Source organism: Mesocricetus auratus, unplaced genomic scaffold (genome assembly GCF_017639785.1).
Source record: "Mesocricetus auratus isolate SY011 unplaced genomic scaffold, BCM_Maur_2.0 Super-Scaffold_6730, whole genome shotgun sequence".
NCBI classification, from domain to species: Eukaryota; Metazoa; Chordata; class Mammalia; order Rodentia; family Cricetidae; genus Mesocricetus; species Mesocricetus auratus.
Window position 1 is genome coordinate 66,273,231 of NW_024429184.1, and position 26,193 is coordinate 66,299,423.

Genomic DNA, 26,193 nt, shown 5'->3' on the forward strand with positions numbered 1-26,193 from the left:
AGGTAGGCATTTAACAAATGATAGCTACGGTTACCATTATTTCTTTTGTGATTATTTTAAATGATAGTGATTATTAGTCTGAGCCACAGGAAATAGATTCGTTTTCAATCTACAAAAATGGTTATTTCTCCCCCCCCCGGTATGCGTGTGTGTGTGTGTGTGTGTGTGTGTGTGTGTGTGTTGTTTTGAGACAGGCTCTTGCTAAGATGCCCAGGCATGTCTCAAACATGTGATCATCCTGCCTAACCCTCTTGGGAAACTGGAATCCTGTCCTCTGCTACCACACCGAGCATTTTAATAATCTAGTGCATAATGATACATGACGTTTTGTTGTTTCACCTTTATCAGATTCTTCTCTCCACTTAAAAACTCCCTGAAATCAGTTATTAGAGAGAAGCTAAGACCCAGTGTCGGCCTCATACCCTGCTGTCTCGTCACTTAATGTCCAGAGACCCCAGTCTTTTCATCTGTTGTTGGGAGCAACGGTGTTTTCTTAACAGTGGCTTTGCGATGGTAGGAAGAGACAACGAAGGGAAAAACACCCTTGGGGTTGACAGCATTGCACCAAGCTGGTCAATTGCACCACTTCACAAAATAGAAGACACCAAAATTAACACTGAAGTTCTAAGTGCTTTTCTATAGAGAACTCACATCTATGGTTAGCAAAGCAGAGAGAAGATGCTGTTAAATAGATATTAGAACAAAGTAAAGATGAAGGGCTTTGTATCTCACCAAGGAAGGGGGAAAGTAAGAACTGTTGTGTTAGGAGTACCTCAGAACCACACACACCTTTACAGTTACACCAGAAATCATACATTTTGGGAAAACTCGCAAAGGAGACAGAGCAACCACCTTCTGCTTTCCTTGGAGGGCTTTCAAATGGGCCAGGGGGGTTGGCTTTTGGTTTCCTAAAGACAGGGGCAGAGCCTTTACAACCTCCCAACAAGGCTTTAGACCAATGGCTTCAGCTGTTGTAGGGAACGGCTCTCCTGCCTTCCCGGAAGGTTACTTTCGTTCCTTTCCATGCCCCATGCCAGAGTGTGAAGGAGGGTGATGTGTTTGAACTAGCAACAAGCAGAGGGGAGGGTGGCTCAGTCCCAATCCTCATCTTGTCTCTCCTTCTGTGACCCTCGGCCAATGCGAGGAGCCCAAGAAAGGTCACCTTTAGTCGGCTTCAAAGGCGCTGTTGGTGGCTCCCACATATTCAGACTTCTTCTTGTGCCTGGTCCATATTTTTCGTAGGATGCCAGGGACACCACAGGAAGCACTGCCTGTTAATGGCAGGGAGGCTTCGGCTCCCTGGGGAAGCGCTGGGTACTCTTCTGCTATCTTCTTGAGGTGTCTGGATCTAAATGAAAAACCAATGAGTGGGGTGGGGTGGGGTGGGGGTGGGGGTGACGAATACAGCACTGAACCAGACTTAATCTGTAATTGTAAGTGTCAGGTCAGAGTTTTCCTCTCCCTCTCCATTCTATGATCATGATCTGCATAGCTGGAGGGTCACTGTAGAACACCCACAGGAATGTCCCCTGGGAGTGGATCTCGAATGGAGGGAGAAGAGGTGACTGTGCGCATGTTCATGGATGGCCTCTGGGGTCCTGTCCTCTTGTTTTGAGTCTTGCTTGCCTAACCAGGGAGAATAATTGAGGACTGGGGCGGTAGCTCGGTGGTAGACTGCTTGTCCAGCTGGTATAAAGCCTGGGTTTGGTCTCCAGCATAGGGATGGGCAGGCGAGGTGGGGGATGGGTGACTGGGTTTAGAGAACGGTGCAGAGCTGTGGTCTAGAACGCCTGACTTCTGTCAGTGAGTGGTGTAGTCTTTCTGGTCAACGTGAGCAGTCTGCAACGGCTACTGCCCCTCAGAAAAACTTGCTAGCCAGAATGAAATCCAAGCCAAATGAGTTAAAACACACAAACAATAGCTTTCTCCCAGTTAAATCCCGATGCATCACATGGCACACGACTTGGTTTTTACAATTCTTTCCGGGGGAATTCCGACATGCAGAAGTGCTCCATCCTGCGGGGTCCCACTCCCATGGCTTTGCTTCCTTTGGTTAATATTTGCTATGGTTTGATTATGGCTGCTTCTCTACAACTTCTCTTGAAACCCAATCTCCATTTTGAGATATTAAGACACAGGACCAGAGATCACGTTTGTATTCTTAGCACTTGGGATGCAGAAGCAGGAGATCTGAAGTTCTGGGCTAGCCTGGAGGATGCAGTAAGACCCTGCCTCAAAAATCAAATAAGGGCTGCAGCTGCAGTTCCGTGGTAGAGTATTTGCTGCATGCATGCAGGCCTGGTTCTAGTCCTAGCACCCAAAATCAAAAGAAGTAAGGCTGGGGTAGGGGTTTTTAGATTAAGGTTTTGCCTCATGAATGGATTAATGGATTAACTGATTCTTGGGTTAATAGACTTTCTTAAGAGTGGGTCTGCTGTAAAAACCAGTTTGAATATATCTCTCATATGTTTTCTTGTCTCTGGTTGTTTAAATGTCTTGTATTACCTCTGTCCACAGAGAAGTCGTCTTTGGGTACAGTCCATTGGCATTGGATCACACCCAAAATAACTTCTATTATTTAAATGTACCAGTCTGTGGTATTTTATAATTAACAAAAGAAAATGGGTTATATGCTGTTGTTGTTTTTAAGGTTTATTATGTATACAGTGTTCTGCCTGCTTGTATGCCTGCACACCTGAAGAAGGCACCAGATCTCATTACAGATGGTTGTGAGCCACCATGTGGTTGCTGGGAATTGAACTCAGGACCCCTGGAAGAGCAGCCAGTGCTCTTAACCTCTGAGCCATCTCTCCAGCCCTGACTATGTTGTTTTAGCCTGTGTCCCTTCACATGTGTACTGAGCATCTCCTCAAATGTCCTGCTTCCCCATCACCTAGAAGTTTAAAATTAGAAGTATCTCAGTAAACATGAGCAGTTTTCGTTAAGCTGTCTATGCTGGCTAGGTTTATGTCAACTTGACACAAGCTAGAATCATCAGAAGGGAGGGAAACTTAGTTGAGAAAATCACTCCATAAGATCTGGCTGTGAGGTGGTTGATGGGGGAGGGCCCAGACTATTGTGGGTGGTGCCATGCCAGAGCTGGTGGTCCTGGGTTCTATAAGAAAGCAGGCAGAGCAAGCCATGATGAGTAAGCCAGTAAGCACCATTCTTCTATGGCCTCTGTATCAACTCCTGCCTCTATGCTTCAGTGGAAGCAAGCCAAATATGCCCTTTCCTCTCCCACTTGCCTTCAGTCATAGTTTTCTTTACAGCAATAGAAACTTAACTGAGACACTCTCCATTCATGATCTGTACCTGGTCCCCACCCTGCTTCTTTTTAGACAAGGTGCCATTTATTACAAGCTGGACTTAAACTCATTATGCCATTCTGGTCCTCTTTCCTCTATCTCCCTAGTGCTGAAATCATAGGTGTGTACCATCATGTAGGGCTTATTCTCTTTCTTCTTTTTTCTTCCCTCCCTCCCTCCTTTTTTCCCTCCCTTCCTTCTTGTCTGCCTCCCTCCCTTCCTTCATTCCTTTTTCCTTCCTTTCTTTCATTCCTTCCTTTCTTTGTGTGTGTGTGTGTGTGTGTGTGTGTGTGTGTGTGTGTGTGTGTTGAAACATGACCTTGGTATGTAGCCCAGGCATGGCCTTGAACTCTTTCCACTGCTTCCTGAGTGTTGGGATTAGGGCATTCATCATCACATCTGGCTCTACACACGATTTCCCCTCATCTTTACGATAGCCAGTCAAGAAGCTTTTTTTTTTTATCTTGCTGTGTATATGCATCTTTGTTTGTAGACAAGGGTTCATTGAGTACCTCAGGCTGACCTCAAACGCTTCACCCTTTGTCTCTACCTGTCAATTACCAGGTTACAGGCATGCAGCACTATATGCAACTGGGTTTTTTTAAAGATTATTTTATTGTTGTAATTGAATGTATGCTTGTTTGTGTGTGTCTGTGTACACATGAGTGGAGATGTCCTTGGAGGCCAGAGGCATTGGATACCCTGGGAGCTGAACTTCCAAGTGGTTATGGGCAGTCTGGCCTGGGTGCTGGCGATCAAATGTGGGTCTTCTACAACAGCAGTGGCACCCTTAACCACTGAGCATGCCATCCACCTGACGTCTCTGTTTTTAAATAGATGAGGATAATTTGCTGGAAGACAGATCAGTACAAGTGCCAGGCTAGAGAGCAGATCTGAGTCAAAGCCTTCCTTTTCATCCCCTCAACCCCTTCCCATGGCCTACAGTGTAGAAGGCAGTTACTGAGGCATAAGAGTCCATGTTGAGCCTGGTGGTGGTGACACATGCCTTTAGTCCCAGCTCTCGGGAGGCAGAGTAGGTGGATCTCTGTGAGTCTGAGGTCAGCCTGGTCTATAAAGTGAGTTCCAGGCCAGCCTGTTACCCAGAGAAACCCTGTCTTGAAAAACAAAAAACAAACAAAAAGTTCATGGTGAGTGGCACACTCTGGGGTCTTACTATACTGAAACCCTTTTGCATACTGTGGGAATAACCTTCTTGCTACCCTAGACTGGCTCTTTATCAGATGGAATTAACAAGGGCCATGGTTACAGCTTGTCTTAAAACCCAAGCTCTATTGTTTTTGTTTGTTTTGTGTTTGCAGCACTAGAGATGCAAGCCAGGACCTCATGCAGGCCAAGCATGTGCTGGACCATAGAGCTGTGTTCTCAGCCCGAAAACTATTCCAGCCACTCCTGTACCTGTGGAGGAGGGTCCCTGAAAGAATTCATGAGGCATATCTGACGCTGTCTTTGGAGCTTCTGCATGTGGCTCTGGTTCCATTCAGCTAACAAAGCCCCACGGCAGTGTTAATGAAGTGGAATCCATGAAAAGCACTCCAGCTTAATCCTGGGCAAGCAGTTGATGCAAGGTCATTTGCAGCTGGCAGGGGCCTTGTGGGGTACATAAGGTGTGAGAAATGTAGGTCACCTGTTCCTCTCCTGCGTGACTGGGATGGGTGCAGAGTCATGCAGGCAGCATAGCTAGAAGGCACAATACTTACCCTCTTCCCAGAACAGCTCCATTTTCTGAGCCCTTGGCTGTCACCTCTACCACAGATGGAGCTTTCACTGAGATCCGGGCCACTGGAGAAATCTGTGTTTTAAAGACATGGGGACAGGACTGAGGTCGGTGCCACATTCCCACTCTGGCACTTATGGGAGCCATTTATAAGAGGTCTGTCTGAAAGTACCACCTCCAACCTGGGCAACAGCCCTCCCTCAGTCAGCATCAGACGTGCTGGAGGCCTTCTGAGGGTCGCGCCTGAACCACATAGTATCTGATTTATCAGGCTGGACATTGCCTGAGCCGCTGAATTAAACAAGGTCTGTGAAACTGTTGGTTTTGGGATTCTGCTTTAAGAACTACTATTGGCTTAGAGACGTGAGAGCGAGCCATTCAATCTCCCAAGTATTCTAACTCCTCTGCTGGTATCTGATCATCAATCCTGTAGCGTCGTTCTTCAAGCATGCTGCCCACATCAGCACCAGCCTTTCCATTTGCTTCCTTGCTCCCTCCGGAGGATGTCTCCTCAGACCTCATTTATGCCCAGGCCTACTACACTCTCCATGTCCTACTTGGACTCTCGAACTGTCAGGAGTCTCCATCCCAACCCCTCAGCATGGAAGACTCATGCATCCTTCTCCTTGAGGTCTTGCAAGGCTGACTTGCAGCTCGGCCCTTTATGACCGCAAGAGTCAGCTGGTCCAGGCCTATTTCTAGCAGGTTTCCTGCCTTGTCTACTGCTGACCCATGCTCTGCACATCCTTGTACTCTGGATCAGGGCCTCATTTCTATCAGCCTTTCAAGCACACTTTCACCGGCTCTTCCTCTAGGCTGTTAGCCACGTTCATCTTTCTTTGTCCCAGTGTTCCCAAAGCACTATGTAGACAATCGTGTCTTCTCGCTTTTTTTTTCTATTTCTCTATTTATTGCCCTGGTCCCTAGAGAGATTGCATGACAAATGGGAGAGTATGAGACCTATCCTTCATCAGCCCTTCCAGAGGCCCCGTCCTGAACTGAAACTTAGCAGATGACCTAATCAGGGCTAAGTCCAGGGGTTGCCTCATCAGCGGGCATACACTATGCTTTGTTCTTCTGTTCCAAGCCTCATCAAAGTGTCAAGTCACCACATTTCCTGAAGCCTCTGGAAAAATTCCAGGTCAAGGACACCACTATTTACCACCTCTCTCCTGGGGCGGGGGAGGCTGAGGGCAGAGTTACTGTACCACCTTGTGGCCCTCCCTAGCTGTCCTTTCCCATCATGCCAATGCTCAGTCAATGTGAGCCCAAGGCTCCTTATCTGGGGAAGGAGACCCTGGCCCCTGGCCCTTCCCTTAGCTTCCTTAGTTCCACCTCACCCATGTCAGCACCAAATCAGAGTTAGATGGGCAGGCTCTGGGTCTCTCTCTTGCCCAGGACGCTGAGCATGAGATGAGGGATGGGATATAGCTCCACTCGTTTCAGGCACATGGACATACTGCTCTCTCTGCATCCTCATCTCCATTACCACCCTTCACTGCCCCAGCTTTCTCTGGTCCCTTGCTGCAGCTGCTAATCTACCATGGGTACCATCTAAGCTGATCTTGAGGCCTTTTCTCCTTAACCTTGACCGTATTTTTTTAAGCTCAGCAACTCTCAAGACTGTCTTCCTTCCCTCTGCCAGTGCCTAACCACCATATTTGCTGAGTCATGTTGGAAAGGGGACTTCCTTTACAACAGTTTCTCCCATCCCCACCCTCTGTATAGTTTTTAATACAATGACCTTACTGAAATCCTTGGGTTAGATCTCCTGGCCAGAGCATAAATAGCCAGCTCAGTCTAATTTGTTCCATACAGATGAGGGGCTGGCCCAGTTGGCTTCTGGCATCTTTGTAGTTTTCATGTTGAGTAGTAGCTGCTGCAAGGACCCAAGATGTCTGAGATGATCCCACCTCCATCTACCCCAGTCTCTATTAAATGAGAGGGAACCCACACTCATCCCTAGAAGACTACAAAGGAAAAGAGGAGATAATTGGGGGATATTCCCCTAATTCCTCTTTTAAAAAAGACAAACTGTTCAACTCAGAGTGGGCAAAGGGTAGGCAAGTTTCTCTCTGCTGCAGGGGACCATGTTGCTCAGAGTCACATGCTTGCTGGGACAGCCCACAGACCTTAATGGAGTAGGAAGAAAGACAATAGTTGGGCCATTTGAGACCCATCTGTGTAGGCAACTCACATCCTAGTTTTACACTTAAAGGTGCTCAGCCTGGATCATGGTTCAGTGGCTCCCTGCACCAAGCTACCTCTCTACTCTCAAAACTGGTTTTGGTGCCTAATAAACATCTTACCCCTTGGTCCTCACATCCCAGTGAACCTGACCTGCACAGGATGCTCTGAGAAGCACTCTGCCCTCAAATGACTGGCTGTTATGGATTGATGCTTGTACATGACTCAAACTCATCTGCTAAGGCCCTAGCGTGATGGTGTTCAGAGGTGGACACTCTGGGCAGTAACTAGGTGTAGATGAGGCTGTTGAGGGTGGGACATCTATGATAAGATAAGCGCCCTCAGAAGAAGAGAGAGTTTCAGCACTGCCTCTATTTGTATGCACAGAAAACACAGCAGAAATACGTCCAGCTGCAAGGCAAGAGGAAGACCCTCTCCAGACACCAAATCTGCTGTCACTTAGATCTCAGACTCTCCCGTCTCTAAAAGTGAGCCGTGTCTCAGTGCCCCAGTGTAGGGCGTGTGATAGCAGCCAGGCTGACTGGGACACTGATGTTTTGTGCTTGTGTGGTGCTGGTGCCTCTCCTAGCGCTGGAGAACTTTGCATCACTTTACCCCAGAGCTGCACCTGGGAATTAGTCAGGCATTGCTGTCTGGCCAGGCCTCGCAATTCTCCCCCATGCATGAAACGCTAGCAAGTCACAGCTTCTGTTTGCATGTGAACCGAGCTCTTGTTGAGAAAGAGAGGCAGCCAGTGGTGTGTCCTAAGTACACAGAGTGGCGTCAATGACTAGTCCCCAAAGCAAAGAACCACTGTGCTGTTTTCCCAGTGATTCTCAGCCTAGGGCAAAGGACACCAGCCCCCTTTCTGGCACCAGAGAGACATTTCCAGCACAGCAGATACAACGAATGTGGCTTCTTTTACTCACCAATGATTTCCCATATGCTCGATTCCCACACAGACTTGAAGCTTTGGGTTCAGAGATCCCCGCTGTGAAATTGAACAGAAGCGGTATTACTCAGTTGTACTCTGAGTTCTGCCTCCCTCTGCTTCTGAATCAATTATCTCGCTGGCCATCCAGGCTCAGAGGGCCTTTCTCAGGGCCTTCGTACCTAGCAGCAAGGAACTGTCGTGCTGGCCAGGCAACGCTAACTGCCCAAGTGGGGTCACCCCTACCCCTGCCACTCTTCCAGGAAGCTGGAGCTCAGGTCAATGTAGTTAAACAGCTCTGACAAGCGTGCCGTTGTGCTGGGGATGTTCAGAGTGGAGGAGACTACAAGTGTGCAGGCAGAAGGCAGAGCTAGGAAATCGTGTACTTCAGGTCAGCTTTGTTGTGATCCTCAAGCTGCTGCGAGAGAATGAAGTCAATTAAAAGAGCGCATTTAACACTGTACCAGCAGGCAGTAGGTGCTCATAGACCACGGCCCCAGGACTCCCTCCTTTCCTAAGACCTCAGCTCCTAAGAAATCAGAGCAAGGGATGGTCCCATTATTGCAGCGTTTGTTCTCATGGGTCCTCCTCCACTTCCGGCCCCGGTCACTCTCTCTTCCTGCTGGTCTCCTTCCTTCCCCCATCCCAGTCTTGTGTGCTTCCGTCTCACATGGATGTTCCCCGCCTCCCCCCCCCCCAGATCTCTCCTCGTCTTCTCCCATTCTCTTTTCTAATTTCGTCACACACGGGCCTATATAAAAACAATCTTAGGATCTGGGAGGTGGCTCAGTTGATAAAAGCAGCTGTAACGCAGACCTGATGGCCTGAGTTTAGAAGCCAGGCACCCATGTGACACTGCAGACCTGTGAACCTTGTAGGCAGCCTTAGATTGGATGCCCAAAGACCACGCAAATAGTGTTTAATCACAGTAACTGCGTTTAAATGGTTGCCAGTGGCTTGCTGACTAGTTGGGCTGGAAACTGATAGTCAACATATTTTTATTGGGGAAACCAGGGCTTTAGTGATGCATAACCATTAATCTGGAGGCGGACCTGGTGATTTGAATGAGATGTCCCCTATAGCCTCATCATTTGAATGTTCGGTCCCCAGTTGGCATGCTTATTTGTGTAGCCTTAGAAGGGGTGGCCTTGCTGAAAGAAGTGCATCACTGAGGGCAGGCTTTGAGAGTTTGAAGACTTGAGCCACTTCAAGTTCACTCTCTCTGCTTCCTGTTTGCAGTTTGAGATGTGAGCTCTCAGCTGCTGTCCCAGCCACCATGTTTGCTGTCTGCGGCCATGGCATCCTTGTCATTATGGTCCCTAGCCCTCTGGAAGTGTAAACCCGAAATGAACCCTTCCTTGTATAAGCTGCCTTGGTCATGGTGTTCTATCACAGCAGTAAAAACAATAACAAGCACTAGAGGATCACATAAAGATGATTTGAGGAAGTGTCGGGCCTCTTGCAGGCCTGGAGAGCTTGATCAAGGGATGGCATATCCCAGCTCAGGAGGAGGTGGGGTTTTGCACACAGAGAAGAGCTGCAGAAAGAACATTAGTGAAGGTTCAGGGAGACATAACGGAATGGGCCATCAGGGAATTACCCTGCAGTTCACAGTTATTCTACCATACAGAATGGTAAGGACAGGAGTGCCACAGGAGGTGGCCTTGGGATGTCAAGGCTTGGAGGATAGGTGGGAGAGAAGTGACAGCAGTGCTAAAAATGAAAGTTGACAGGGGAAACTTCCTGTCTTAGGAGGACATTCTGGGAGCTTTGTAGAGAGGGCTTAGGGGCTGAGGCCCTTCCCTGGCATTGTCTACATATGGGAAAAGTTGGGGTCTGAGCCTGGGAAGCTTGAGGTAGGTTACAAATGTGTCAAGGTAAGAGGTATCTGGGGGTGACACTGTCAGGTTAGTGTACAACATAGATGGGGAGGACACAAGTATTAGGGAAGAAATTGGAGACTTTCAGGAAAGCAGACAGTTAAAATAAGCTGGTTATCTCCAGGGAAAAGTCCTACAAACAGCTAGTTTCCCAGGCCCAGAAGGTAAGCATGGTCTCTTTCCAGCCTCTACGACCTTGTGGCAAGAATGTCTTAGTTGGTTCTACCTACAGCATCCCTGGGATCTCCAAGTTTCCTCACCTCTCTCCTACCTGAGAAATCTGTAGCATCCAAGACCTTATCCTACAGTTCAGAGGAAGAGCAAGCTCCCAGACTTGAGGTCCCCAGAGAATGCAGTTTACTGATAGGAGGGAGTAAGAACTGATACCCATGGGCTGGTGCCTAGCCTTTCCTTGGAGCACTGGGTTTGGCTTCCTCTCAGCAACACTCCCTCCTACCCATCCTGGAATCTACAAGATTGGAGGCGCTGAGGGAATTGAATCAGTGCCCAGCTGAGTCTATTTTTTTTTCCACCCAAACCTGACTAGCACGCCCCTGTGTGAGCTGACTGTCACATGTCGGGCAGACTCACCATTTCATAACTTACTTGTCGTTTAGAATAAAAGACTGACTTGGGCAGTACAAGATGACAACAGCTACCTACAAAGTTGTGGAAACAGCCAAGCATGGTAGTACACTCATAATCCTGGCTCTTGGGATGCTGAAGAGGTAGGACCATGAACTTGAGACCAGCTTAGGCTACACTATGAAATGCTGTCTTTTAAAGACTCTAAAAGTGACCCCTAAAACTAGACAGTTGGGCAAAGAGGCACTGAGCATAATAACACCAGGAGACTAGAAATTGTATGTTGGCTCTTGGCTGCCAAGGAATGTCACCTTGGATGGATCAAACAATTTCTACAGCATTGTTTTTTCTGTTCTGTGAATGGGTAGAAGGGTGATTGCAGAGGCCAAATGGAAGGAAGCCGTAGAAAATCCACAATCTCCCCTGTGGCATGGATAAGAACTATTTCAAGATATCCTCCCGGTGTGTGTGTGTGTGTGTGTGTGTGTGTGTGTGTGTGTGTGTGTGTGTGTGTGTGTGTGTGTGTGTGTGTGTGTGTGTGTGTGTGTGTGTGTGTGTGTGTGTGTGTGTAACAGATTGATATGCCTTAACCCTGGAGTTTCTAGTCAAATAAACTGTGCCTTTCCAACAAATGTCCAGGTGCTGTTTCTGAGAGCCCCATTTTGAAAATCACTACAGTAACTTCTCTTTAAATCCTTGCCACTCAGTCTGTTGACCCTGGAGCTCCAAGAACAGCACCACAGTAATGAAACCTGGGGATCCACAGGTGATCTAGTGTCCTTCTCAATTAAACTCTGCATCGGGGAAAGGCCCCTAGCTGACTCTTGTGTACAAAGCAAGTCAAGGCTTCTAAATTCACTTTTTGATTTTTGGAGCAAAGAGGAATATTCTGCCTATTTTTCTCTTTCCACACATGCTCACCCACCCACTCACCTATACATAGATACTGAGAAAAAGCTATCTCCTCTTAATTTGCAAGGCAGATTGTGGCTTTTCTAATGCTTCATCTTATTTACATGTATGCAATTGATCTTAACTGAGAACATAGCTTGGTTTATGTGATCATGAGTGCAGAGTGAGACCAAAGAAACCTAGAAAAGCAACAATTAAAGCAAGCAACAACCACAACAAAACTTGGAGCAAACACCAACAAAGGAGGGACATGGGATGGGGAAAGTTAGAGACTTATATCAGTTCCTGTAGAATGCAAAATTGTTAGCGCCCAAAGTTTTCACAACATTCTGGATTTCCTTTAGTGCGTGTTGCAGGTGTGTGTTCATACTAGTGCATGTGGATGCAGGAAATGAAGGGGGCATGTGGAAGCCAGAAGTTAACCTCAGTTGTCATCCATCCTGGTTTTGAGACAATTTTTCACTGAGATCTGAAGCTTGTCTATTAGGCTGGCCAGGGAGCCCCGAGGTTCTCCTGCCTCTGCCTCCCCAGCATGGGGTTCCGCTCACATTGTGCACCCAGCATGGGGTTCCGCTCACACTGTGCACCCAGCACGGGGTTCCGCTCACACTGCTCACCAGCATGGGGTTGAGCTCACACTGCTCACCCAGCACGGGGTTCCGCTCACACTGCTCACCAGCACGGGGTTCCGCTCACACTGCTCACCAGCATGGGGTTCCGCTCACACTGCTCACCAGCATGGGGTTCCGCTCACACTGCTCACCAGCATGGGGTTCCGCTCACACTGCACACCCAGCATGGGGTTCCGCTCACACTGCTCACCAGCATGGGGTTGAGCTCACACTGCTCACCCCACTTTGTACATGGGTTCTGGAGATTAGACTCAGGCCTTAATGTTTGTGTCACAAATACTTTATCACCTGAGCTATCTCCCCAGATCCTCATTTTTGAGGTAGGATCTGCTCCTCAACCCCAGGCTGACCTTGAACTCATGTTAATCCTCCTGCCTCAGCCTCTCAAATGCTGAGGTCGTGTGTTGTAAGCCATCATTCTCAACTATGTAGTTTTGGAATTAAAACATGAGTAATTTTAGGTTGTTGGCACAACAGAAAGAAGCCTAAACTATCAATTAAAGAGAAACTATTATTAGAAACTTTGGAGGGCTAGAATGTGAATAGTATGTTACTGCTTAGAGTGGAAGCCATTTCAGAAAAGTAGGATCCAAGGTAACCTCACTGTTTCCAGACTTCAAATAGGTTTGCCCCTAAATTCTTTTTATAGATTAAGTCATTCAAATGTGGGGTAGGGGGAAAGTAGTACAATTTGGTTGTTATGGCTGTGGTGCTGGTCCTGGGGATGTACCCAGGACCTTTAGGGAGGCAGCCTTGTGTGTAGGTAATGGTGTTGGCGGTCCTGCCTCTGTAGGTGAGACCTGAGAACAGATGCTTTCTCAACACTAACAGGTTTTTTTGTTTGTTCGTTTTTGTTTTGAAAACTGGATTTTCAATCCTCTTTCCAGGGAGGATCACGGGATAGGACACATGAGTCACTGCTGTGCTTTTGGTGGAAAGTCACCGGCTCTCAGGGGTCCCCGCGCCTGGGGAACCCGAAGCGGGACTCACTTACCAGGTCTGACCGGGGTTTTGGTAGAATGCGTCCCGGGCGGCCGGGCGGTCTGCAGCCGGCCAAACCTGCAGTCGCCCGTGTCCCGGCGCTCGCAGCGTTGTGGCAGCAGCTCCAGGGGTCTTGGCGGGTACAGGTCCGATTCGATCACTACCTGCAAGGCGCAAGAAATACAGTCAGTCATCCTTCCCCGGGTCCCGCAGTGCCCGGAGTGCGTACCCACTTCGTGTCCACAAGGGAACTGTAACTAGCCTGGATCAGGGTGGTGGGGAGTGTATTTTCACTGAGTGGTGATCGCAAAAACTCAGAGGAGAGTGTTAAAAGCTAAGGTGGTTTCATTACAGTCGTCTGCTAGCGCTCATCCACAAATGATTCATCAATAACCTGACCCCAGGACTCAGGAACCATTGAGGAACTCACAGCAGCTGTGGCTACCCGCACAAGATCAAGCCAATCCACATCCCAGCATGGAGGGAGGAGGGCATCAGGAGCCCCATGCCTAGCCGAAAAGCTATGGACAGTTGATGGCTTCTGGGGAGGGAGAGTTTGTTTCCTTCAATGACGTCACCTGTGGTAGGTTAACCATGCTTTCGTGGATGGCCTCACACCCATAAGCATATAGATACAACAAAGGAGGGACTTAATCCATTGTTTTTTAAAAAAAGGACAGGATCCTGGGAGGTGGGGCAGATCTGGGAGGAGTTAGGAAGAGGAGAGGTGGTAAAAATGATTAAAATGCATGGCATGGAAAGAATTAATAAAAGATTATATTTGCTAATGCAGAGAAAAAGGCAGAAAGATGGGAAGAACTGGAGGTGGTGGATGACTTCCAGGAAACTTCTAGAAGCACACACGGACTTACAGAGATGCTGCCGCAGCGTGTGCTAGCTCAAGCCAGACAAACCCAGCATGGAGGAAGGGCATGAAGTCCAGCCCCTGGCCCAGAAGTTGTTCACAACTGACAGTCACTAGGAGAGGAAAACTGTTTTCTTCAACGGAGTGACACTGGGTATTATGTCAGCCACACTCCAGAGCAGGTGACCCGCTCAGGAGTTGTCAGCCAACACTGATCTGATCCCATGATTGGTTGTTTTTGGTTTTACAAGACAAGGTTTCTCTGTATTGTTTTGGAGGCTGTCGGTCCAGCCCGGCCTTGAACTCACAAAGATCCACCTGCCTCTGCCTCCCGAGTGCTGGGATTAAAGGCATGCACCACCACCGCCCAGCTGTTTTTGTTTGTTTTAAAGAGAGAAGGAACTTGAAGTTGGGTGGATTTGGGAGGATGGGTGGGGGGAGTTGGAGGGAGGGAAAAGATAAGATCAAACTATGGTATGAAATTCTTCATAAACTGCTTTAAAAGACACTGAACACACAGAGAGGTTATTCTTTATCTCCTAGCTGATGGCATACAACAGTAGTTCACATAACATTTCATCCTCTTTGGGTAATTTGTGACCCGGAGATGATTTAAAGTAGGGAGTGTGTGTCACGACTGTATGCATAAAGTATGCCATTTACACAGGGAACTTGAGCATGTGAATGTTGATATCTGTGGATGTCTTGGAACCAATCCCTGAGTGTACTTAGGGACAGATGTACGTAAACCACTGAAATAATTTAAATGTAAAAACAGGAGACAAATAATAGCAGGCATTTTATCTTAATATGGGGAGTCATGGAGGGACTCTTGGCAGTCAGGGAGCCAATGCTGCATATTCTATCCATTTCCAGGACACAGGGTCATTCATTCTGTTTGTCCTTACTCCATGGGGCTCATTCATCAGAAGCCCCAGGATTCTGTAACCCTGCAGCCTCCCCGAGGCTTGCATTGTCGGCTTCCTCCTACACACAGCTGTCTTGCAAGGGCCCATTCTGTGTCACCTTCCGGCTCCTGTGCATCTGCGAGGGAGGCAGATGGGCTAGCCCTGATAGTTTCGCTTTTGGTAGACCCTCTTCAGTTGACCAAACAGAACTGTAGTGTTGGTTTTGGGAGATGCCGGAGCAAAAATAAATGGGCTTTTATAGAGATGTGATAATAGGGTGGTATTTCAAGTGAGTGGAGGAAACTGTATCTTGAATGATAGCGTTGGAGTAAATATCAGGCCAGTGGGGGAGAGCATCTCTTTTTGGTTTGGGTGATGAACCAGGTCAAAGCCGTGTGTTGAGCAACAAACACTGAAGTAGAATATAGATTAATATGACACATAGCATTATATATGATGAGGAATTATCCTATGCTCGTAAAAGTCTTTACCAAGCAATAGAAAATGGAGGAAAAATATGAGTAGACCCCATAAATTCTCTGAACACTAGTGACTAAATGCATATTAAAACAATAAAATCTCCCTCTCCTATCAGATTGGCAATGAAAAACAAGATAATCCCATTTGGGGTCAAGCCAACCTGAGTTCAAGCTCCAGATATTTCATTTTTTAGATAGGGTCTCATGTAGTTTAGGCTAACCTCCAACTTGCTATGTAGCTGAGGATATCTTTGAACTTCTGACCTTCCCGCCTCTACTCACAGAACGCTGAGAGTGCAGATGCATACTACCGACCTGGGGAGCAATCCCAGGTCTGTATGCATGCTAGGTAAACATTCTACCAACTGAGCCACGTTCTAAGACCTTAAGCCCCAGTTCTGACAGTAGTTAAGTGGGGTAGGGATATTCATGCCTACCCTTGTTGGGTTGGCAGAATCAATGCCTGTTATTAGCAAAGATTCCTGATGTCTTCAGGGCACACATTCACCTGTCACATTTGTAAGTGTTTGAAAGTGTTTTGAAGACTGACTCTTCATGTCTCCCATAGAGGAACATAAGTTTACCACAAATAGCCCTTTACTTAGAAATTGGATATCACACATTTGGTCTTAAATGGGGTAGGACATTCACTTATCTCAGATTCATTTATGACCCAGTCCCATCTTTGGGGGGAAGCTGGGGGCTATTCTGAGCATTTAGGATTCACCCTTGCCTTTTCCTGCTCTGGGTATTTCAGAAATGGTAATTTACTGGGTTTCCCGCAAAGCTTTGAGGTAGGCTGATCAAAGTTCCTGTCCATACATACACTGTGTATGTGTGTGCGTCCTTAGTGTATATTCCACAGTAGACTAAAAAATGACAATAGCTGACTTTTATTTTCCTGTCTGTAGAACTTACTGCTGATAGCCGTGGAACAAAGCAGTCTGTGTGAGCGCACTCTTAGCATCCTGAGTGTAGAGCTAAGATCCCAGAGGTGGGGAGTGCAAGATGTTAATAGGGTAGAGGAGGAAAACAAGAATTTAATGGTGTTTTTCCTGTTTTAGGACATCACACTGTCTACTGAGCTATTACCTTACCACATTGCAGGTGAGTTCATCCCTGACACCCAAAATCCATCCTTCTGTTTGCCAGCTTGGAGGTCAGATGAGGAGTTAGACAGCTGAGACCTAGATAGTGAGGCACAATCATGGCTTGGGGCAGAAGGAATGTTCAAGCAGACTCTAAAAGTTTACATATAGGGAAACAGTTGTCCAAAGGAGCTTTGTATCTTTCTTAAGGTCACAGAGCTGCATTTACAGAACCAATGTGTGCCATGGTTTTGTGCCTCCCTAGTAAGTGCTCTTTGAAAAACCTCAGAACCACCTACACCCAGAGGGCAATTTTCAAGTACAATTGAATGTTTAGTGCATAAGCCATGAGATTCCACCCAGATTTCCCCACACAAACATCAAATCTGGGGACAAAGTGATATTTACAATCCTGTTTCTCTGTCTTTCCTCTTGCTAGCTCCCTTGCTAATTATCAAAGGGCTCCATTATCTTGGGATGCTAAACAGACCCACTCTTTGTGGGGCGCATTCTCTTGAGATACTTCTTGACATCCACAGGCATCAGGATGATTAGGATGTCAGTAAAACAGAGGGAGGTAGGGAGGAAGGGAAGGCACACTGGAGAAGTGGATGTGCTTTAGGATTTGGAAGAAAATGCAACTCAAGTGATGTCCAAGAGGAAGTGACTCAGAGAGGAAAGTGGTATTCACAGAGGAGGAAGAAAATGCATTCCCATCCACATGGCAGCCCAAGGAGTGACAGGAGATGCAAATGAGCCCTCAGAGCCAAAGAACTCTGTAAATGTTAGTATCTGTGCACAGTAGGATGGGTTTTCCTGTGGTATGTTCAGGCTACCAACCTGGAGAAGAGGCCCGAAACCCTTGTCTCACCAAGACAGGGATTTCAGGCTTAAGTTGCCCTGCCCAGCCTGGCCTGTGTGTTCTGTGGTTAGACCTGAGCTTTGTAAACAGAAGGGGAGCTGGGCAGCTATTGGCCAAGGCTTGAACACCCTCAATGAAGTTTCCTGACTCTGAATTATCTATGGACAAACCTATCCTTTCCATCTCCCTTATGAACTAGGTTGTTAATTCTCAGGGATTATGAGTGAGGTCAGGAGCTCATGACTCACAATACTTCTCTTTCCTAATATAGCAAATACTCCCAAAGTCCTTATAAAAAGATATACAACTGACATAAAAGCAGGCAAAGGAGATGAATAAAAAACCCACAGGGGAAAATATTGAGTCAATAAATCTATGAAGGAAATGAATTACATTTTAATGGAAGAAATACAAAATAAAACAATAAGGCATTTCCACCTATCAGCCTGTGAAAGCTTAACAACAGGAATATCCTGTAGTATTTGTCTGGTGTTCTAGAAAAAAGGTGGTTGCAGGACTTTGGTAACAAATACAGAGGTCTTCTAATCAATCCTCCTGACCAGTATCTTCACATCTACAAATTCATCCTCAAAGATGTATAAGAACATAGCAATATTCTCAAGAAACCTTCCTTGGGACATTATCTTAATAGAAAAAGTAGAGAAACACTATTTATTGATGACTTTGGATAATGAATTTAAAAATTCCAGATTTGACTCAGTGATTCATATATTGGAATACTATGCAGTCTTTATAAGTATGTATATGTACCCTACACACATATACATATAGATATTCACTTTTTGGCATAGAAAAATATTCAAGATCTATTGTTAACTGAATAAAAGCAATTCACAAAATAGTCCATTGTCAGACAATAAGCATAATTATCCTGTAGTATATGGAAAATTTTCACTTAAAAACACACCAGTGACTGGTGTGGTGGTTTGAATAGGTATGGTCCTCGTAGCCTCATGTGCTTGAATGTTTGGCCCATAGGGAGTGATGCTATTAGAAGGTGTGACCTTGTTGGAGAAAGTGTGTAGACCGTAGGGATGGCCTTTGAGGTCTCATATGTTCAAGATAGGTCTAGTATAGTAGTCTCTTTCTGCTGCCTGCAGATCAAGATGTAGAACTTTCAACTTGTCCTGTATCATGTCTACCTTTGTGCTGCCATGCTTCCTGCCATGATGATAATGGACTAAATCTCTGAAACTGTAAGCCAGCCCCAATTAAATGTTTTGCTTTATGAGAATTGTCATGGTCATGGTGTCTCTTCACAGCAATAAAACTGTAATACAGCTGGGTATGGTGACACACACCTTTAATTTAGCACTTGGAAGGCAACGGTAGATAGATTTTCCTCTTGCCAGCTTTCCTACTTATTACCAAAGGCTCCATTATCCTGAAATTCTTCACAGACCCACTCTTTGTGTGGTGACTTCTCTTGAGCTACTTCTGTAATATCCATGTACATCAGGTAAAGGTTTCAACTTTAAGACCATCCTGGTCTACATAAAGAGTTCCAGGACAGCCAGCACTACAGACTGAGTCCCTGTCTCAATATAATAAAGTAACCTCCCCTTAAAAAACCCATACCAACATTTATTGAATGTTTGATATGTGACAAACTCTGAACCAGATACTTGCTGTGTGTTAAGTCATTTGTCTCTTGTCCTTGAGATACATGTTTGTAATAACCTCATCTTGAAGCTAAGGAAGTAGAATTCCAGGACAGTTAAGCAACTGACTCAAGTAAATAGAATCTGGTGGAGCTGGGCTTTATACATAAGTGATTTGATTGTAAAATCTCTACATCTTCAACTCTGTTGTACAAAATCTCAGGATTTTGAGAACCCTTGCAGTATTTGAGGTTTTGCAGTAGATACATGCTGATTTGGAATCAGAGTTTAGCAAAGCTGTATGCAATGGTCTTGCCTTGTTCAGGTGATTAGTGTACCTGTGCTCTTTAAAACAAAAGTATAAAGAATGTTTATATGAACAACAAATAAATCCCCTTTAAGTTATAAAAACACACATATTTTTAAAATAGGGAAAATATTTTTTAAATTACAACCCTTAAAAATCCAAAATTTATCATAGCAATTCCACATCATCAAGAGGAACTAATCATTCTTCATTTTGAAATACAGTGCAGATATATTGATAGTTTTGGCATAAATAAATATGTATGTAAAGTGAGAAGTGCATAGCGTCCTTAGCCTCTAAGAGTGTGTAAACAATTTTACTACATTAAAAATACTGAAACACAATTTAAAATTCAAAGTGAGGCTGCAGGAAAAGGACAGGGCAAGGCTGGACACTCCTGAGTTATTCAGAATTTCTGGCATTACCAGACAAACCTGTAAGCAAAAGGCACAGTTTAAAACATCATGCCTATGGTCCCAGCATTTGGCTATTGAGGCAAGAGAGCTTCGTGTTTTGAGCTAGCTTGGGTTGTGTGGTGGACATGAGGACAGCCTGAGTTACACAAGGGCTATCTCAATCAAGCAAGCAAGGAAACAGCAACAAAATTACTCTCATACTCTGTACATTCATTACAACTTCTCTAGCATACTAGAAATACAAATACCTGAGGGATGGATAGGTGGGCGGATGGATGAGCTGTTCTTATTGTTACCTGTTCATTCTACTAGGAGGTCTATGTGATAAGAGTGATCCACTGCTATCTATCATGGTGAGAATATATAACACTACAGATGCATAGATCAGGATGCTACATTCACATCATGAACTCTGCATGTAGAGTGAGGTCTCCCCTGTGCCTGGGGAAAATGGCAAAATGTGAGAATCTCTCAGGGGACTCTGGTGTATGGTTGGTATTGTCAGCTATTTTAGCTAAATGAACAACCATGTGAGACAACCTTGCCTCCTCATCCTTGAGAGCAGGGGAGGGGTTGGGAGTCAAGAAGCCACCATTGTTTTTGCACTGAGAATCAAAGACAATCAAAACTAACTAAATGAGTTTCCTTACGTTCTTGGTCAAGAGATGTTGAGAGCTTTTGACTCTTCTCCTGGATGGACTGGACACTGAAAGAGATAAAGAAATGGTTTTAGAAAATGCCTGAAGGCTACAGTCCTGACCTGGGAATGTTTGGTTCTGGTTGGAGGGCTATTGGGAAAGGGGTGGAAAGAAAAGCAGAGTTCCACTGCAACTCAAGACGTCACCAGGCTTGACTCCAACAAAATTTCTATAGCATCATTTAAAGACACAAAAGGTTGCTAAGAATCCAGTGCCCATCAGCAGATGGATGGATAAATATGGTATACCCACACGCTAGAACATTGCTCAGCCTTAAAAAGTAAAGAGAAGATGCATAAACCCTGAAAGACTGCACTAGGTTAAATGAGACAAAGAAGAGCTATTCCATGCACCTATCTGAGGTGTCTAGAGCAGTTGATGTCATAGAGATGCAAAGTAGAATGGTCATTCCCAGGGCCTAGGAGGCTTCGGGAGTGGGGCATTATTGTTAATTGGCATAGAGTTCCAGTTTGGGTTAATGAAAAGTCAGGAGATTCATGGTGGTAGTGGTGCACAGCACCAGGAATGTACATGTCAATGATCTGTACATCTGGTGTGGTTAAATGGTGACTTTCACCGTGTGTGTGTGTGTGTGTGTGTGTGTGTGTGTGTGCTTCTCTGACTGTATATGTGTGTCTGTGTATGTATATGTGTGTGTTTGTATCTCTCTCTCTTTCTCTCTCTCTCTCTCTCTCTCTCTCTTTCTGTGTGTGTACCATAACTTAAAATCAACTTAGTAGGGAAGGATAGCCTAGTTGCTAGTATGCTTGTCTGCCATGCATGCAGTCATCCTTGGCTACATAGTGAGTTCTAGGTAGCCTAGGCTAACAGAGGAGATCCATCTGAGGAAAAAAATCTTTAAAAAACTCAATTAGCTCTTAAAAAGTTACAGTGCTGTGCAGTGCCGAGGTGTGGACCTTACTATAGTGATAGTCACTGTCCCGCTGTGGTAATTAGCATTCCTCCTTTTCATTTCTCTGAAGTTGACCACTCAAGGTTCCTCACATCAGGGGAACACATGTTTAGCCTTGTATGTTTCAGGTCACTCCACACCCAGTCAGCTACCTTCCGTATCCCTAAGATCTACTGGGACCCAAATCCTACTTCATCTTCGTCCTGATTAGAACTGAACTGATTTCTTAACACATATCAAATGAGTAACATAAGAGTGCTGCCCAGCTGGGTGGTAGTGGCGGTGCACGCCTTTAGTCCCAGCACTCCGGAGGCAGAGGCAGACAGATCTTTGTGAGTTCGAGACCAGCCTGTGCCAAGTGCCAAGCAAGCAAGTGCCAAGATAGGCTCCAAAGCTACACAGAGAAAAACCAAAGAAGAGAGAGTGAGAGAGAGTGAGAGAGTGTTGTCCTTGTCCTCTACAAAGCCCTGGTAGCCATGAAGCATGGAGTTCAACATGCTGACTGACAGCCAGGACTCCAACTTCCTCCAGCTGGGTGTGAACATGAATGTGACAGGCTAGGCAATTTTTTCACTGTCTCAAAGCCTCATTTTCTTCATGTGACAGACAGGGATAATAGTAGCGCTTACAGTAGAGGGCTATGTCAAGGAGTAAATGAACCAGCCTTCACAAAGCCCTTGCCCAGAACCTGGCAAAGAGCAGCTACCCAGGAAATAGTGTGATCCATTGAACTTTTCTGCCAGACAAAGGCAGGGAAGATATAGGAGGGAGATAGCTGCCTATGGAAGGCTGCTGCCTCTGCTTCAGCGAGGAACTCTTCCTGCTGCCTCCTGCTGCCCCTGGTAAGTTCTGGTGCAATGTCTGAATGAAACACAGTTTTTATCTTCAGAAATCACCATGGGCTGTGTCTGTAACACATTTTTTCCTGAAAGGGCTCTTTCTTTCTAGAATGGAAGACACACAGGTCTGTGTTTTTTAGATACATTAGAAATGGTGTTGGAGATAAGGCTTAATGGTTTAAGAGCACTAACTGCTCTTCCAAAGGACCCGAGTTTAACTCCCAGCATCCACATATCTGCTCACAACTGTGTGCAACTCCAGTTTCAAAGGACCCAAAACTTCCCACGGCAAAACACTGATGCACATTTTAAAAAAATACATTAGAAACACCATAATATATTCTGTTGCCAAATGTTACAAGGTAGTAAGACAGCTCAGCTGAACAATGTAGCTACCAGGCTGATCCCAACACACATACTTTGGAAAGGGAAATAACAAACAGATATGATAGTGCCTCAAATTGAACCTGGTGGTGATGGCTGGTCACCCTCATCTCCACTCTGAGTTGCCATGCTTCATGGGTCCCACCGCATTTCCAGTTTCTAGGCACATAACATTCACTCAGGTCACGGAAGAATGGAGGCCACACTGTGTGTGTGTGTGTGTGTGTGTGTGTGTGTGTGTGTGTGTGTGCATCTATCCATTAGCGTGTATGTACTTTTTAGTGTGTGTATTGTGGTATATGTAGCTGTTAGTGTGTTCGTACATGTATGTCATGGTGTATGTACCTGTGTGTTGTGTGTGCTTGTGCATGTGTGAGGGGACAGAGATTGACACTGAGTGGCTTTCCTTCATTGGTTTCTATATTTTACTCTTTGTTTTGAACTTATCAATTCATAGCTCATCAATTTGGCTAAGCTGGCTGCCACTGAGCTTCAAGGATCTATCGGTCTCTGCCTTCCTGAGTTATGGCCAGGTGCCACTTGTCCAGCTTTTTACCTGGTTCTGGACGCAGCTCCTTGTGTTTGTGAGGAAAGCACTTTGCTCTCTGAGCCCAGCCTCCACATTCTCTTTAAGATAGGGCTTTGTTGTTTAGCTCAGGCTTGCCTGGAGCTCATGATTCTCCCACCTCTCAAGCGCTGGGACCACCGATCACACCACCACAGCAGGTTTAGGGCTTTCACTCCTAACCACTAGGCTATTTAGCCTATACTTTCGGTGATGCTGAGCCTAATCTGGGGAGATGTGTTGCTCATTGGAGCCCACAGCTCATGCCTAGCTTCTGGGAAATGGCCCACTCAGGGGACTCAGACCCTGTTACACACTGTCGAACAAACTTGTCTTTCTGAAGTTCTGTAGTCGACCTGGGATAAGGTTATTTGTTGCTTTCATATGCAGTGGCTCAGAATTGAGAGCATCAGCTCCTTTCTGTGGGAGCCTTCTGCTTGAAGGCTCTCAGGAGGCCCCAGGGAGAAGCAAGGCATGGAAAGAGTACGCTTCATCCATTGAGGCCTCTACAAGAGCCGCAAATAATCCTCTCTAGGAGTGAAGTGTCTGTGAATACTTAGCCGATGAAGACAGAAAGAATATACGATCAAACACTAATCTTTAATGAAAATATTCATAACCACACATGCAGGCTGAAAACATTAATCACTTTGTATGTGGTATGTTTGATGCTGTGTGATCATGCCCGCTCCATTACCACCGCTCTGTATATCAACCCACTTATTTTCCATAATAACCTTGGAAGCTAAACTTTGTTTATCTTTTACAGAAGTGGGAACTCACGCCTGGAGAAGTAGCTGGTCCAAGGTCACACACTACAGAAATGGCAGAAATCTCATAAGCACGTTATCAAGGACTTTTTCTTCCTACTTCTTAAATCTTTTCCTCAGGCCTCAGCTTTCTTGGGCTACAGACATGAGCCACCTTCTCACTGAAAACAGACATACCATATCTTTGCTTCCCAAAAACTAGCAATGAGGTTTTAGGCCCTCTTCCACCTAATTCTCCTTCCACCCTTCTCCAGGGCCACCGGGCCTACTTTTATTATTATTTTTATTACATATGGGCCTTTCTAGTCTTGTTTTTATACTTTGCTACAAAAATGTATGCATAAACACTATGCAGAATTATCTATGGCTCCAAGTATGCTATGGAGAATATATACATTTTTTTTTGCAAGACAGGGTTTCTCTGTATTGTTTTGGAGGCTGTCCTGGAACTTGCTCTGTAGACCAGGCTGGCCTCCAACTCACAGAGATCCCCCTGCCTCTGCCTCCCGAGTGCTGGGATTAAAGGCATGTGCCAACACTCGGCGAATATATACATTTTTAGCTTGCTTTTTCTTTCTCACTCAGTATCCATCTACAGGTCTCGCGAGGTAGGTCAGTGGTACAGCACTTGCTTCCCATTCATGGGCTCCTGGTCCTCCACTAGAATGCATCACTCCCCACAAAAAAAAACCCCACAAAAACAAAAGACAGAGATAAAATAAATGGAAAGGTCATTTCTATTCACACATATCTAGTCACTCCTCTTCAGATGGGTTGACTTTCAGAATCTCCAGAGAAAATTTCAACTCCTACACATGGGCAAACTCCCAACCCCTCTCTTTCCCTCCCCTCTCCCTCTGTAGTAGATGCTGAGAGCTCAATTTATGCTCAGCTGTCTGTCTATGTCCAGGCTGAGTCTCTCCCTCCCCCCACCCCCGAGCAAGGCCCCTGTCTGAGGCGGACATCAGTGGGGAGGAAGAGAAGAATTGTTTGACTGTGGGCTCACAGCACCACCGACATCCAGACCATGACAGCCAAGTATCACGGTGACACCAGGGGAAGCCTGTGCCACAGCAAGGCAAGGGGCTGCAGGGTCAGAACAATGTCAAGGAAGAGGGCGCTATACTGGGTCACCAGCACTCCCCCAGAAGGCACTCTTAGTAAGCAATTCCTTCCCAGGGCTTTGCAACGATAGCCATGAACAGTGCCTGTAAAGTCAAGGTTCTCGGGTGAGGTGACCTGGGGTTCTGTGGAGAAGCCAGCCTGGGTCAGGGCCCAGTTTCATTGTCTTTCTGCGTGTCAGGCCGCCCCGGGGACTTTCCCCACCCAAGTCAGACAGAGTTGGCTTTGGGACAGCTGATTCTCCTCTCAGAACCTGCTTTCTCACTGCAGACAATGAAAAAACCTTATCAGCTACCCTGGAAATTTTGTTTCCATCTCTGTCTGCTTAACAGTCACTTGCTGCCCGTGTCATTGAGCCTCCTGGGTTGCCGGTATTGAATTAAGTGAAGCAGGAAGGGCTTCCGCTGCGCTCATGCCCGCCTTGATAGATTGTTTCCCTGTGATTGATGCTTATTCTTGTACCCCCCCTCCAGAAAGTGGGGGCATCAAAACGGAGAAACCAGCAGACCTCGGGACCCCTGGATACCAAGCACCAGTGTACCTCAGCCCCAAAGCAATCGGTCACCTCCCGCATGAGATGCCCCAGTAGGGGACTCCAAGGGCGATTGTTACTCACCCTTGGAGGGAATCACGGTGGTGAAGACTTCAATATTCTCATCGCTGCAGCTGTAGATTTGATGCATGGTTTCAGCCTCCTGCCCTGCAGGGTGTCCAGGAGCCAGTGGCCTCTCCCTGGAGCCCTAGTCCCAGGGTTTCCTAAGCCAGACTGGTTCTGGGATCTTTGTGCAGGTCCACAAAAGGCAGGCTGCCTGTGCCTCTCACGACAGTCTCCACTGCAACATTTCCTAATCCCATCTGTCCTTTTTTTTTTTTTAAATGAATCCTATTATTGCAAACCTTTGATTGAACACGAAGGCTTCCGTCTCCCCCCAGCTAGGATGTACTTAACATTTTTTATTTTGCAGTGTCTGCCGCAGTGAATTTGGAAGTCTTTTGTGAAGTGACGAAGTGAAATCGCCTACTCGATTAGCGCCCAGCTTGACTGGAGGATTTCACCGAAGAGAAAACGTCAATTTTGCTATCAGTCATGCCCAGGTCTCAAGGTCTCATTCCAGAAAAGAAGAACCTTTTTTTTTCCCTTCCAGGGGAACTGGATCTTCGTTTGTCATGTGTTTATCTGGCTCCCTTCAAAGTTTCTATTTTA

The 26,193-nt window shown here is 46.1% G+C and overlaps 1 protein-coding gene across 1 annotated transcript; it reads right to left on the minus strand.

Annotated features, from left to right (window-relative positions):
• Positions 1–610: 610 nt before the first annotated feature.
• Vxn (vexin) lies at positions 611–26,193 on the minus strand. The gene is made up of 6 exons (XM_005066745.4): positions 25,606–26,193; positions 20,349–20,404; positions 13,165–13,315; positions 8,160–8,221; positions 5,027–5,118; positions 611–1,348 (listed from the first exon to the last, which is right to left on the minus strand). Exons 1-6 carry the CDS (start codon positions 25,670–25,672, stop codon positions 1,165–1,167), a joined length of 612 nt encoding a protein of 203 aa, XP_005066802.1. The 5' UTR covers positions 25,673–26,193; the 3' UTR covers positions 611–1,164.

What these genes read in the sequence shown, in the direction of transcription:
- Vxn (XM_005066745.4), bottom strand. Translation starts at nt 25,672, where the DNA reads ATGCATCAAATCTACAGCTGCAGCGATGAGAATATTGAAGTCTTCACC. An exon ending in AACATCTCTTGACCAAGAAC is followed by an intron (nt 13,316 to 20,348) that starts GTAAGGAAACTC and finishes TGCGCCTTGCAG; the next exon opens with GTAGTGATCGAATCGGACCT. An exon ending in GGAGCTGTTCTGGGAAGAGG is followed by an intron (nt 1,349 to 5,026) that starts GTAAGTATTGTG and finishes TTTTTCATTTAG; the next exon opens with ATCCAGACACCTCAAGAAGA.